Source organism: Gymnoscopelus braueri (assembly GCF_963280865.1).
Source record: "Gymnoscopelus braueri genome assembly, chromosome: 23".
Taxonomy (NCBI): Eukaryota; Metazoa; Chordata; class Actinopteri; order Myctophiformes; family Myctophidae; genus Gymnoscopelus; species Gymnoscopelus braueri.
In genome coordinates, this window is record NC_137625.1 from 13655383 (window position 1) to 13670186 (window position 14804).

Consider the following 14804-nt stretch of genomic DNA (forward strand, 5'->3'; position numbering starts at 1 on the left):
ATCATGGTATTTTTTTCTTTAAAACCTTGAAAATGACTTTTTGTTTTTGGTACAGATAAATATGGACTTAAAGTATACTATGTTAGTTTCGTTGTTCCAAGCTGGAAATAAAATATGCTCTGAAAATGCACACGGCCCACCCATCTGACCACTTAACCATTCGGCTGCCGTGTTAAAGTGGTCAGATGGGCGAGCCGCGAACACTTTCGAGATTTTCAAGTGGACCCTGATCCGGAAAAGGTTTGCGAACCACTGCTGTATACAACTTAGTCGTGGTAACAAAGTGTGTCGTCTTGTAACCTCTTTCACCTCTCGCTGCCCGCAGAGTTCGTGATCCAGTACGAGGACCTGCTCCACCAGCCGGGCGTTTGGGTCAACCTGACGGAAGTCGCCGGTACCAGCACCACGGCCCAGCTGGCACTGTCTCCCTACGTCTACTACTCCTTCAGGGTGCTGGCTGTCAACGACGTGGGCTTCAGCCACCCCAGTCAGTCCTCTGAACAGTACAGGACCAACCCTGGACGTAAGGGGCATGCTATTATCCATATGTAATATACAACAGTATGCCTCAATAAGAGCATAATGAAGTCCTCTGCAATGCATCATGTGACAGTAGTCTATTCATATGACCAAAAATATACCCCCGTGATGTACAGTATATTGTAGTCTATTGTTAGACCCTCCAAAAAAAACGCGGTTATGCGATTATAATAATAATAATTATGCGGGGGTCCCTTTTTTTCAAAAAGGGCGCATCGCATAATATGCGCATCGCATGTTGTCGCGTATTTCGCAACTTTCCGCATATTTCGCAACTTCCCGCAATTTCACTGCAAACAATCACATAAAACCCCTCATATTTCATAGCAAAATCAAGGATTTTAGCCCGCGTAAGCAAGGATTTTAGCTTGCATAATTCAGGACTTTTGCCTGGGTTTTTCTGGAGGGTCTATATATTATATTGTAAGTGTGACATTTTAAAGATAGTTAAGTTACAACGTATTCGTTTCACTCTGCATTGTTCAGCTCCAGATGAGAACCCTTCCAATGTTCAGGGAATGGGAACAGATCCCAACAACCTGGTCATCTCCTGGATGGTAAGCTATCCTTGACAATGAAGTAATACAAATAAGAAATGCAAAATACTGTATACTGTATAGCAGGGGTCTTCAACAGGGGGTCCGGGACCCCTAGGGGGTCCTCAGAGCTACTACAGGGGGTCCACCAAATCTTTGTGTGATATTTCTTTTTTTTACCTTAATCACTCTGAACCCTAGCATCCCCTTTTCTGAGGAGAACTTTAGCCAAAAATAGCAGGTCTACAAGCTCTCAACGCCTCGCGCTGCGAGGCGTTGAGAGCTTGTAGATCGGCAATTTTTGGCAAAGAGGCTATAGGTGTAGAGGGGAAAAAGAGCAGACTAAGTAAAAAAAAAGAAAAAAATCTGAAACACAGTTTTATACATTATAGAGTAGGGGGTCCCTGCTTTATCTTTCTCTCAGCTAGGGGGTCCTTGGCCTGAAAAGGTTGAAGACCCCTGCTGTATAGGGCTTAAGTGGTTAAAACACATCTGTCCAAGTCAGAGTCTGCCTGGGTTTTCATCGACGGCTGACTCAAGTATTAAAAAAAAAAAATAATCTTGTTTCCTGCAGCCATTGACAGGTCTGCAGTCCAACGGGCCAGGCCTTCAGTACCGGGTCCAGTGGAAACAGAAGGACGTGGACCAGGACTGGTCCTCGATAACCGTGACCAACACCTCCCAGTTTGCCGTGTCCGGAACGCCCACCTATGTGCCTTACGAGGTCAAAGTTCAAGCGCTGAACGACTACGGCAGCGGCCCGGAGCCCGAGGTGGTGCTGGGACATTCTGGAGAGAACCGTAAGTTTGAGGAGTTGGACTGGAGTTGGAGTTACAGTATACACAAATCCACGGAGCGCTGCCCTGCGCGCAGCCATTGCTGCGGTGTCAACGCTCCGCGGACGCGACACCGCAGCAATGGCCGCCTACAGGCAGCTACAGGCAGCGCGTATGTGGATTCGTCTATAGTGTAGGGTCAATTTAAACTAGCGGGGCAAGTTTTTAAATGTATAGTTTGGTTTAATAGACAATGTTTTAAAACATGTTAAAGCTGCAATGTGGGACTTATGTTAAAGTTGTAGTTCACACATCCCAACTTGGTCAGAATTATAAATATTTTATCAATTATGCCTCTGTCAAGTATTTTTCTCACCCAAAAAACATCTGTCGTTACCAGAGGGAAGCGAGTGTGTCGCACATATTTTCTCTATTTACCTCCTAGTTCCATCTCCACTTTCTACTTGCTGTCAAGTGGGTCTCTGTTGTCCAATCAGAGGCTGAGTACAGAAATGAATTTTAAGCAGGGAATTACAGGCACGCTATGTTTATTCAAGCCTTTGAAGAGGATGTGATTGGCGTGTCCCTGATGATGCGAATTAAGTGAGTCACCCCTCACGCATCACGCCCTACACCTGCTTTCACAGAGAGGGCGGTCTTAAGGCCAGTTTTGGAGCAATCCATATTAAGGCGTTAGAAAAAAGCAGAGTGTCAAAAACAACCAGGATTTTCATAGAAAAGCAAAACCATAAAAAAAAAAAGAAAAAAAGATTGTGTGGAGTGCGTCTTTAATGAATACATTTATATTTATATAGTCTTTCATTGAGAAAGTTAGGCCCTGGTTTCTGGTAGGACACCTACTGGTTGACAAGTAGCCCTGCCTGAAGCTGAAGCACAATATATCCCCTCTGCACCTTGTTTGAGCGATAGATGTTTTGGTAACCACACAGGAGATCCAGGTCATATTACAATTACCCCTCTCCATTGGGAGAGGACATAACACTTAATTTAGCTTGAAAAACAAAAAAAAGGCATCTGTGATTAAAAAAGGTCTTCATCTCTCCCTCTCTCCCTCTCTCCCTCTCTCCCTCTCTCCCTCTCTCCCCCTCCCTCCCACAGTTCCTTCATCGGCCCCAGAGAGTGTAGAGGTCATAGCTCATAACAGCACCGTGGCAGAGGTCCACTGGCATCCTGTCGCCTCATCCACGGTCAGGGGGAAACTCCAGGGATATAAGGTACTGAGTGAGTGAGTGAGCGAGTGGTGAGTGATGAGATTCCCATACTAACTGTATGGGAATTTGTTCATGTTGACCATCAATGCAGGCCATGTTCCACAGGCGTTACGTTTTGATAATGGACCCCCATAACTTACAGGGTTACACACCTGTGGGTTCCAATTTAGGGCCCCCTCAAGGACGGTCCCTGGCCCCCAATTTGAGAACCACCGGTGTGCACTAACTCCTGCATGTCTCACCAAGGTGTACTACTGGCGTGAACGCGGCCTAGAAGAAACAGAGTCCACGGAGGCCAAGACGAAACAGTTCCTGACGTTCAGCGGGAACCGGAGCGAGGGCCGCCTGCCCGGCCTCTACCCGTACAGTGTCTACAGCCTCTCCATCGCGGTTCTCAACGGCAAGGGAGAGGGACCCTCCTTAAACCATAGCTTTCAGATGCCAGAGGGAGGTGTGTAGCTGCAGAGTTACCGCAGGACAGAATTATGTGATAGGAGTGTACAATTATTAGGTGATTTTATCCTGTTACATGTACAGTAGTAGCTGCTGCTGCTTGAGGGAGAATCCAAATGAAATTGTATGCTCCAGGTACACATTTAAAACCGATATTGATATGATTTTTATGTGCTGAATAAAAGTATAGTTAATATATCTATAATAATAATATTTTTGTTTATCTCTGTAGCTCTGATGGCAGCCATTGTCCATGCTGCTTCTGTTTTCATTGGGGCAAGTCCTTTTTTCCCTAAAGAAACAGTGGTTTGTTTCTTGTATTTGTAGTTCCGGGGCCACCGTCCTTCTTTACGGTCAGCAACCACAACGTCGATTCCCTGACGTTGGAATGGGGTCCTCCAGTCAACAACACAGGACGCCTTACTGGCTACACACTCAAATATCAACCAGGTAATAAAAGCAACATCAACAATTCTGCTCAATTGAGAAGTCATGTAATGCCATGTGTTGTATATGTGTTGTCAGGGACGTGCAGAGGGATTTGGAGAGGCAGGGGCTGGAATTTCAAAAGGGCACCGAACAATTACCATACCTTTAGGCCAGAAACCCCGAACATGTCATTGCGTGCTTAATGTCCTTAAAGTCACGCATCCAACAAGCTTTGAACTGAGCAGATTGGACCTTCCGTTCCAGAGATAATGGCCAAAACATCTTAAAAACAGCCACTTTTGCCGGTTTCCGATCGCCGATTTTCGATTTAGTTTTGGCCATTGTCGCCCGTTTTTCTTTAATAACACGGGCTAGGAAGGTCGTACGGCGACAAACTTTCATGTCTATGTGTGCACGTACCTGTGCGTTGTGTATGTCTTACGTCTCTGTGTCAGTGGCGGCTTTGCTCCACTGGGCACGATAATCGTAATAATTCCCTGTAGTGTGTTATGCAGCATTATTTTCAAATCTTTGAGTGTGCATTTAGCTGACAAGCTGCGCTATGTAACTTTCCTCTTCTCCCCCTGATTTGAACCCGGTTTCATGTGCAAGTCCTGCTTTTTTACCATTGAGACAAAATACAACCACCCCAATTGTATAAGTTATATTATATTAACATATTCTACTATACAGAATGGACAAAATGTTATTTTATTCATTAAAAAAAGAAGTGACATAGTGCCGCTTTAAGTTAATCTAGATTAACAGAAGTCTAACATCTCTTCTCTTCTCTTCTCTTCTCTTCTCTTCTCTTCTCTTCTCTTCTCTTCTCTTCTCTTCTCTTCTCTTCTCTTCTCTTCTCTTCTCTTCTCTTCTCTTCTCTTCTCTTCTCTTCTCTTCTCTTCTCTTCTCTTCCTCCAGTCAACAGCACCAATGAGTTGGGACCTGTGGAAATCATGACCTTCCCAGTCAACAAGACCTCGATCACCCTGCTGAACCTCAGGAACAGTACGCGCTACAAGTTCTCCTTCACCGCTAAGACAATCAAGGGCCCTGGCCCTGCCATCACAGACGAGGCAGTCACAATCATGGACACAAGTAAGCTCATTACTATTTATATTCAACCACCTTTCAGGCACTATCAAGGGACAAGCAACTAGTGGGTAAGGAAGTTATAGGTCAAAGCAATCTGTAATTAAATGTAAGAAACCCATTTTTGTCTGAAGAATCGCCATTTTGTGTTGGAGACGTATTAGAGAAAATACCATAAGACAGTTTTGATATTTAAATATCAATTAGGAATTCGATTTCTTACTCTGAACCCTTGTAATAAATATGTCCCTTGATTCTGTAATTTGTATCTGTAAAACCCTTATTATATTAAAAAAATAAATGTGTTCTTTATTACATAGTGGTGTAAAACTCCTATCTGCTCAAAACGTTTTGTTTTGTTTCCCCCCAGAATTCAAGAAAAGAGTTTGTTTTATCATTATACAGTATTTTCTTTTAAATATAATACAATTGACATTTGAGTCTTTTTCAATTGTGCAAGGTTTGCTGCATTTGCTGGTTTTGAGAATTATATGAAATATGAAAACACTGCATGTGTGTATGGGGTACTTTAGTACCCAATGACTGTAATACACATTTTTGTCTGTTTGTCTGTCTCACGTGTATGCCTGGGGTGACTTACTCTTATCTTGGTTTGTGGTGGTGCAAACCTAGCTTCCCCAAGCTAAACATGTCAGATCCCTGATGTCTCTTCCTTACTGAACCTCTTACACTGTCTCTCCCTTGTTTTTTCCTTCCCTCCTTCCTGAAGCTCTTATTCAACAGCCCCCTCTAGAGACGGGCAAAGGTAAAACAAGTCTGCCCCTGGAGGAAACTGCATGTTCCGGATTATCATTAGATATTTACCCTTTTCCCATCTCCCAGCTTAGCTAGCATTTCTGACAGTTGATAAAACCTTAAAAAGGGATGTGGCATTCTCAACACCAGTGTCTCGTTTGGGAAAAGTGCATTTTGCGTTTCAACACCACAATCATTTACAACCTACTATGCCAGGTTTTAACATTGTGAAAACGGTATGAAACACACAGGCAAAATGTTTGGTGTCATACTGCATGTTGATGGCAAGGATATATTGTGTAAGTACGTAACTCTGGGAACATACAGTATGTTATGTTGGAAACTGGAAAATGTGTGGTCCCAAACAAGACACATGTTTCCCTTTTTAAGTATAATGTGAGTACTTCCAACCTGTAGCTACAATATGCTTCCATGGCATCTGCAAGCACCATTGCTTATGTCCTACTCTAAATGATTGATAACATTGGAATTTAGCCTAACGTAGGACTTTCCTGCACTGACAAAAATAAGCTCTACTGTACATGCCATGCTTTCAGTCTTTAACTCTTCAACCAACCAACCCCCCTCCCACTCCCAAAATGAACAAGCTTTAAAACAGTGGTTCTCAACTGGTTTCACACTTGGGACCCGTTGTATCAAGCAGCACAGTATTTGTCCCATTACATCTGTTCTTGTCCGCAACCCTGTGAGAACGTACCGCAGGCAACTTTTGGACCCCGACACATAAGTTGAGAAACACTGCTTTAAAAAGACCTTGTCTCTGATACTTTGATACTCTCCTCAGGCTTTGGTTGTCTGCAAGCTTTGGTTCCAGTCCCTTACAGAGGCAGTCCAACATTTCAGAATACATTACAATAGAATATAGAACATACTAAAATCGAATTGAATTGAATAGGAGCCGTATTGTCTGCACATGGAAATGTGTAGACAATAGTTTGCATAGACCCTTAGGGGTAAAGTTTTACACTCTCAAGAGTTAAATTAATATGGGCACAATCCGTCACCAGGACACAATAGCATCTTAATGGAGTACTTATTACCCTTCGTATTTACAGTACAAGAAAGTAGAACTCCTGGTGATATTTACTGTAGGTTGGGGGTAGATTTGACTGGAACTAAATGATGCAAACATTGCTTCAGAGTTGACTGTTAGTTTGGGTTCCTATGCAGTTGTGGAATGAAAAGATTTGGTTCTGTGATGGTTTTTTTTATACATACGAGTACAGATTTTGGTTAGACCATTACATGGTCATTTGAATAATGTCATGATAAAGTGACCCTGTCATATCATCCTGCCATTATGAGCATACGTGATGTTTTACACTGGCCCAAATTGTCAACTCAAATGTTTCTTAATTTAATGAAGTCACTCAGCTGAGCGAGAAATACAAGGGAGGATGGTGAAGGATGCAGGATAAATGCTTCCACCGTGTTTAATTCACATAAGGAATGAGAGATGCAACTGCATAGGTGCTCACCTCAACTCTGAATCACAGCAGTAAAACTATAGTAACTTATTAATGCAGCATGCAATCAAATATTATCAAATGGCAGCTTTACATACATTCTGTAACTTTCTCTCTGTTGTTGTGTATGTACCTACCAGGTACATACACGTGTGTGTGTGTGTGTGTGTGTGTGTGTGTGTGTGTGTGTGTGTGTGTGTGTGTGTGTGTGTGTGTGTGTGTGTGTGTGTGTGTGTGTGTGTGTGTGTGTGTGTGTGTGTGTGTGTGTGTGTGTGTGTGTGTGTGTGTGTGTGTGTGTGTGTACTTGTATTACTATACATATGAGGGCCAAATGTCTGCACAAGTATAACAGAATTTGAGAATTAGACATTGCATTGTGAGGAAAAATGTCCAGGTCCAGGTTGTTATGCTTATTAAAGACATTTAGACTTAGGTTCACCATTTGGAAAAGTTTCAGGTTGGGGTTAGGTTTGGGAGAAGACATTTAGAGGTCAGATCTGGGGGTTGGGGTTAGAGGTAAGCCTGATTGTACTAGAGGTTCGGGCGGCAGGTACCGCACTCCCTCAAATCCTTGCTGATGCGCGCGCCGAGTTTGAAGTCGGTCGGTCCCATATATGCACATGACCATATACTGTGCATAGCGGTCGGATCTGTGGCTCTTGACAACTGGATCTCCCTACTGTATGCCTAATATGCCTACAGTATATACTGTGTATGTGCATATCAGGTTTATTCATGGTTATGTCTGAGTCGTAGTGATAGGCTTACAGTACATGTGTGTATCGATTGGGTTTGTTCATGGTTATGTCTGAGTCAGAAAATAAATAAAATAATAATAATAATAATAATAATAATAATAATAATAATAATAATAATAATATAAATAGGATACTAGGTTGCACGCCAGTGTCGTTTACTGAAAATAGACGCGTTGTTGTGAGCTTGCAGATTGGCTATTGCGGCTTTGTAGGTTACAAATGCCAAAAAAAGAAAAGAAAATGGCATTCTTTGCAATCCAAAAATGTTGATGTCCTCACAAGTGTAGTAATACAAATGTGTGTGTGTGTGCGTGTGCGTGCGTGCGTGCGTGTGTGCGTGTGTGCATGCCTTGTCTCACTCTTCTCTGTGTTCTTTCAGGCCTCACTGAGCCCCCTCCTCACCCAACCTCCCCCGTCACAGCGCCACCTTCTCGTCCCCCGACTCACAAGAGTACACACACCCCCTCCTCCCCCCTCACTGACCCACCCGCCCCCACCCTCCCAGGTTTCTACTTCTGATTCCTACACTGCGATATAGCATGATGTCACATCTAGCACAGTTCTCAAACTTTTTTAAATTCAAGGACCCCCAGTTTGGTATGCATTAGGCCATGGACCTGGGGACCTCCTGGAACCCTATCAGGGACCCCATGGGGGTCCCCAGACCATATTTTGAGAATCAATGATTAAGGCTACTTCTTTGAACAAGGGTACTGTGCATGTCTACTTGTGGTGAGTTTGATGTGAGATTGTTACAGTCATTACGATTGTACACAGTGCATGGACATTTTCATCAAGGATTTCCTTGCTAAAGTGTTATTTCTCAGCAACAACAGAAAAGTAAACAGAAAATAAATGTTCAGGTGGGATACAAATGTAATCCAATCAGGAGAGAGAACCTCACAAAGATCATTTATCAGCTTAAAATGTATAGTGTTCCAGTTCCAATTTTGTCTGCTCGCTTGTTTATCCTGTAATCTGGAGTTCTCTCTCCTGATTGGATGACATTTGTATCCTTACTTGAAAATGTTACTGTTTACTTAAAAGTTGGAGAAATGGGGAGACCCCTGATACTGAACGAACACGTCTAGAGCTAACACTTATTTTAACATAAAAATATCACTTACTGTACAGTGCCTAGACGTAAGTGACAGATTGATTTGCCTTAGCTCTCACACTACCCAGTGGTCTTGTGCTCTAAAACTGAATGCAGCTGGACAGGAGGGAACATTTTGTTTAACTTGTATCGTACAGTATGCATAGTCCTGTTCATTCTAGAACGGTAGTCATTTAACACAAGCCAATCATTTTGTTATAGCACTGATGCATAATCGCTGGTTTCCATTTGCATTAGTAGACATTTAGACACCTAAATCGTGGCATTGTATTTATGAATTGAAAGTTATTGTGATAAAATGTGATTTACTTCTAGTAGACCTACCATGTCAGACACCACCACAACTACCGTTTCATGTTTGCTGGTATAAAAGTAGCCTATATTATGGGCAAAGTATTGAGACAATGGTTACAAGATAGTGGTGAAGATGAGTCATTGAAATGTTTTTTACAAACATTTTGAACTATTTTGAAGTAAAGCCCTTCCTGTGTTCTCTCCCATGTGGTCAGTGCGTCCTGCAGGCCCTGTGTTTGGCACCGTTAACACGTCCGTGTTCGAGGACGGCATAGGCATCACTTGGGAATACTTTGGACACCATAAGAATGTATTTGTGGAATATATTGTAGACAACAGTAAGGCTTTACTTTGGTCTTTGCAAAGTCACCAAAAAATAAAATGCAAAATGCATGCTCATGTGACTGTATCCATGACTGGCATTTGTGTAATTAAGTCATTTGAAGACAAACTGAATTGTTTTTTTAAGAGTCATTAATTTCCGTATCGTGACACTCCAGACACAGTCTTATCTTTTACCCAGCTATGAGCGCTCATCCTGGGCATGGTGGGTGCTATGGACCACAAAGTTAAAATATCAAACAATACGTGTGCTGTATATTTCAGCAAGGCAGTGCTGAATCAAGTTTATTTTACTGCATTGCCTATTTCTCTCTTCAAATTAAAAAAAAATTACACATTTTTAGCTTTCAAATGAGATAATTTATGACACGTCTGCCATGTTTCTAGCATAATCAATCTGTTTGGAAAATTGATTTACAGGTGGATGTCAGATTTATTGGTTGAAATTAGTTGATGATGTAATCATGTATGATGCTTTAGTTTGACAGTAAGTAATCAGTATTGGACTTTCGGTAAAGAAATACACAATATATAATTGTTTATTTATTTATTTTTGGCATATTATTAACTATATCCTAAAGTATGACTGCAGATCTGCTCTTAAAAGTTTGAAAATATATTTTTCACTTCAGCTTGTCTTCAATGTTGCACTGTAAGTGTACAGATAAGTGTACAAGTGTTCAAATTCTTTTGCACACAACAGATAACCCGTGCCTCCTAAAAAACACATCCCTCCCTCCCCCGTTCCAGGTAAAGAGGACTGGAAGAAGGAGCCGGTAAACGGTTCACACACACACACGATAAAGGGCTTAAAGCCGGGGACCTCTTATAGGGTGCGTGTGGTCGCTAGCGACCAGGCCGACCGTGTGGTCCACAGGACAGACGAGGTGCAGCTTACGTTGCCAGGTGAGGCGGCATGCCTCACGGTAGATAGCCTTCGTAGTTATTATTTATTTTATATTTGCCTGCGTCACCCTTCACATCCCTCCATACTCCACTCCCATGATCAAAACTATACTAGTTCGCCAGCGCTGTATTTTACAATGGTCCTTTGTGGTGTTGTGGCCTGACGTTATGTTTGAACTTGAAATCTGAACTTGATGAAGTGTTGTACAGCAAGTACACCTTCTCACTTATACTTAAAGGAGTAGTTCACCCAAAAAAATATTTATTTTCTAGCAATTACACACCGGCGGAAAGATGCTAATGTCTCCAGTAGGAGACTCAGCAAGTCTCCAACTGGAGACTCCGCTGGTCATCAAATTATTTGCTTAGGAATGTGACAACTAAAAAAACATCTCCATGAATTCAAGGCTTCATGGGGTGTGTAATTGATTGAAAATAAGTATGTTTTTTTTGGTGAACTACTCCTTTAAAAGCTTGCACATCCACTAGAAAGTCCAGGTGCAGTACAAACTGGTCAGTAACAGGTAAAAATAAATATGGTGGGAGCAAGACACTTTCCAGTGTCTTGCTCCCGCACTCTATTTCTTTTCAAGTGCAATATAACCACACATATACTTTTTAATAAGTACCTCATTATTATGTATGCTTTTGTGTCTAGTGTGATTTCCAGCTGTTAAAAAATCAGGTCAACACAATTGTAATGAAGGTCAAATGATGGTGTTTATAATACAAGCTAAAATGATGCTCAGTTTACAGTAATTTTGCCTGAGCTATCCATGCACACAATAGTGGTAGCACTTCATAATAGCTTTGCTTAGCCTTATTGTAATAACTGGAGTGCTTCTGTAACCTTTGAAGAAGTAATATGAAGTAGCTACGCAAATAATGCTGTACTTTATGTATACAGGTAATAGAATACAATTGTGGTACAATTTTAATTGTTTACTTGCATCATACACTTCCATTTGTTCTGTTGCTGACCAATGTTGTGAGGCACTTTGTAACTTTTTGTACAAGTGCTCTGTAAATAAAAACTATTACTTCTACTTTTCTATAGATGAATACACAGGTCCATATGCTGTGAATAAAGCCATTGTAAAGTACTGTGGCCATGCTAGTGAAATCATCTGCCAATTTTTTCTGTTGATTGTTTCATTTAACTAAAACAATATTTTTTCATTTCATTCATTCAGTACTCAGGGAGCCATCGTATGTTAACCCTTTTTTGTTTTAATTCCCATTTCAGCAGAGATTAATTTGTTGTCTCCTTTACACAGACTGCAGAATCATCCTATATGTGTCCCAGCATTTTTATTTTGTTCTCACCCTCGACCTTCCTCAGCATGAAATTAAATGGAGGATTCCGTCAAAGCTGGAATAAAACTAGGCTTTGATCATTCACTGATCCCCCTTCTCTTTCTCTGTCTCTCTCTCTCTCTTTCTCTCTCTCTCTCTCTGTAGCTGCAGCCAGTCGTCAGGTAGACATAGCGACACAGGGCTGGTTCATTGGTCTGATGTGTGCCATTGCCCTCCTCATTCTGGTACTCCTCATTGTCTGCTTCATCAAGAGGAATAAAGGGGGGAAATACCCAGGTGACACACGCGCATGCATGCATGCACGCACGCACGCACGCACACACACACACACACACACACAGACAGACACAGACACAGACACAGACACACACACACACACACACACACAAACAGGCTCTAACTGTTTCCCAAACATTGGGTTGTGACCTATATTTGGGTCGTGGACCAATGTTTATGGATCACGAGTAAATGTCACATTTTTTTGTGTCTTCCATAAATGTATTTTTTTAAATAATGTCAAAATATTTATCAAAGTAAAAAAACAACAACCGCAAAATCAAGCCTAGGGTTTCATTGCCCTTTGAGTGGTTATGAACGTATGATAACATTCATCCTCTACTCTGCAGTGAAAGAGAAAGAAGATGCTCACCAAGACCCAGAGGTCCAGCCCATGAAGGAGGATGATGGGACATTTGGAGAGTACAGGTGAGACAGAAGAACACGTGTCAGACCTCAGAACCCTACAGATTCTGGTGACCCCATGGCCCTTCCCCTAGTGCCACCTTCAGGCCAAAATATCAACCTTGCATAAACAATATCTCACTAACCTAATAGGCAGATTTCAGGATGAGCCTTATTGATTTTGGTGACCCCAATGGCCTTTCCTTCTAGCACCACCATTCTGACACAATTTGTGTCAGTATTGTATTGTATCTAAAATGACCATATTATTACTCTAATACAGCCTTTGACCCAAACGTTAATTCTGCTGAAAACAGTTCTTAGCTTGAAAATGGCTTGTTTTACTGATACCGTGAGTTTTAGCTAATGACAACAAAAATGTTCAGGTACATTCTGTAATGTTTATTGAATATCGACCAAATGTAAAGAAACATGATATACGGTATCATATACTGTAGAAAGCTATTTTAATTGCCAATCTACAAGCTCACTACGTGTCGCAATGCAACGTGTTGTGAGCTTGTAGATCTGCTATTTTTGCCGAATGTTCGCCCATTTTCGACAAATGTTTGCCGATTATGGCATGTCCAATATAGGGACGCTAGTTCATGTGGTTGAACTTTCTCTCTCTTTCTCTTTTTTCTTTTTTTGCAATGTACATTGTGTAAGGCTAATCATTGTACCACACCTTTATTGCTGTCATTATACTGTTTGGATGTAGAATGACAACTGTTTGACCAGAAAGCAGAGGCTCTCGCCCCACCAGGCTCCTTACCAAACATTCACTAGAGGCAAGAGAAAATCTACATACACTTATCTCTGTTCTGACCCTCATAACACACCCCCAATTTACCAACAAACTGACCCGCTAATCAATGTCCATATCAAGTAATTTCATCTAATATCTCAGAACCTTGGTATTCCATTTGAAATTTTCTGATGGCATTTTCACACATGGTTAAAAGGATTTGATATGACAGGCAACTCACACAAATGAATTGGAAGAAATTATAATTGACTTCTTATCGTTCAAGGCACATTCAAGTGTTTGGCAGTGCCCATTTCACTTTCTCCTGTGAAAATTGTGACCAAAACTACTACTACTTATGTGCTTTGCCTGAGTATAAAACATTTATACTTTGTCATACGTCGGTGTACCGTGCACCGAAAATAGGCGATCAATAAAACTCACAACGTGTTGCACCCTGACGCGTCGTGAGGTTGTAGATCGGCTATTTTCGGCATGCGTAACCATCGTATGACATCTAAGCCTATATAGAGTGCTATTATTGTGTGTTAAATGTGCCATGGCTGTGTGATGACCGAAGGGCAGGGTAGACTCTTCTGTGGCTGCTTTTCATCATGCATTTTTGTCTTTTGTTTGTTTGGGGACATTTAGGTCCATGGAAAGGTAAGATAGCATGGCAATGCTAATAGACCAGCATGCCATACATACTGTAGCACACAACCTGCAGTATACAGCCCCCTGCTGCCCTGGGTTTGTGCGTACCTGTATATCTCTGTCTCCAGTAGCCAAACTAAAGGCAGATGCATTGGTAGTCAAAGAAAAGCACATTGACTGATCATGTTGTAACAACCATCTTAACATAAACTCGAACATTAACAGGCACTAAAGTCGACCGCTTCTCCTTGCTACAGACCCCCCGCTTCTGTCATTTTTCCTTGTTTAATGTTTTTTGTTTTGAAATGTGTATTTCCAGCTGAAATGTATGACAACAATGTATTGACACTGACTACAGTATAGAGCTTGCTATTGTGGAAAATAGAAGATCATGTAAATCAGATCATAGTTGGTAAAACAACAGGTGTTTTGATGTCGAGTGAAGACAAGAAACTACAGTACCGTGTGCATTTTGGATAAATTCTCGATACTCCCCTCTCTCGATGCATGAAAGCATATTGTCTGACCTCATTTTTAGAAGTTGCATCATAATATTAATGTACTGTGTGTGAACGCGCACGCGTTACCGAGATCCTCTCTTAGCAGTGCTCACCCAACCCGGGATCACTGAATCACCCAGATGAACTGTAAATTTTAGATCAACTGTTGCTTCTTCTCTATTTCAC

The 14804-nt window shown here is 41.6% G+C and overlaps 1 protein-coding gene across 1 annotated transcript in view; it reads left to right on the forward strand.

The window, feature by feature from the left end:
• LOC308079346 (neuronal cell adhesion molecule-like) overlaps positions 1-14804 on the forward strand; it is a 106307-nt gene that overhangs the window by 85290 nt on the left and 6213 nt on the right. Inside the window, exons 18-26 of the mRNA XM_080420798.1 lie at positions 326-523; positions 1027-1097; positions 1651-1876; positions 2972-3087; positions 3331-3535; positions 3865-3987; positions 4888-5064; positions 12180-12311; positions 12662-12740. Coding sequence (XP_080276924.1) covers positions 326-523; positions 1027-1097; positions 1651-1876; positions 2972-3087; positions 3331-3535; positions 3865-3987; positions 4888-5064; positions 12180-12311; positions 12662-12740 — 1327 coding nt within the window. The remainder of the gene's footprint in view (positions 1-325; positions 524-1026; positions 1098-1650; positions 1877-2971; positions 3088-3330; positions 3536-3864; positions 3988-4887; positions 5065-12179; positions 12312-12661; positions 12741-14804) is intronic.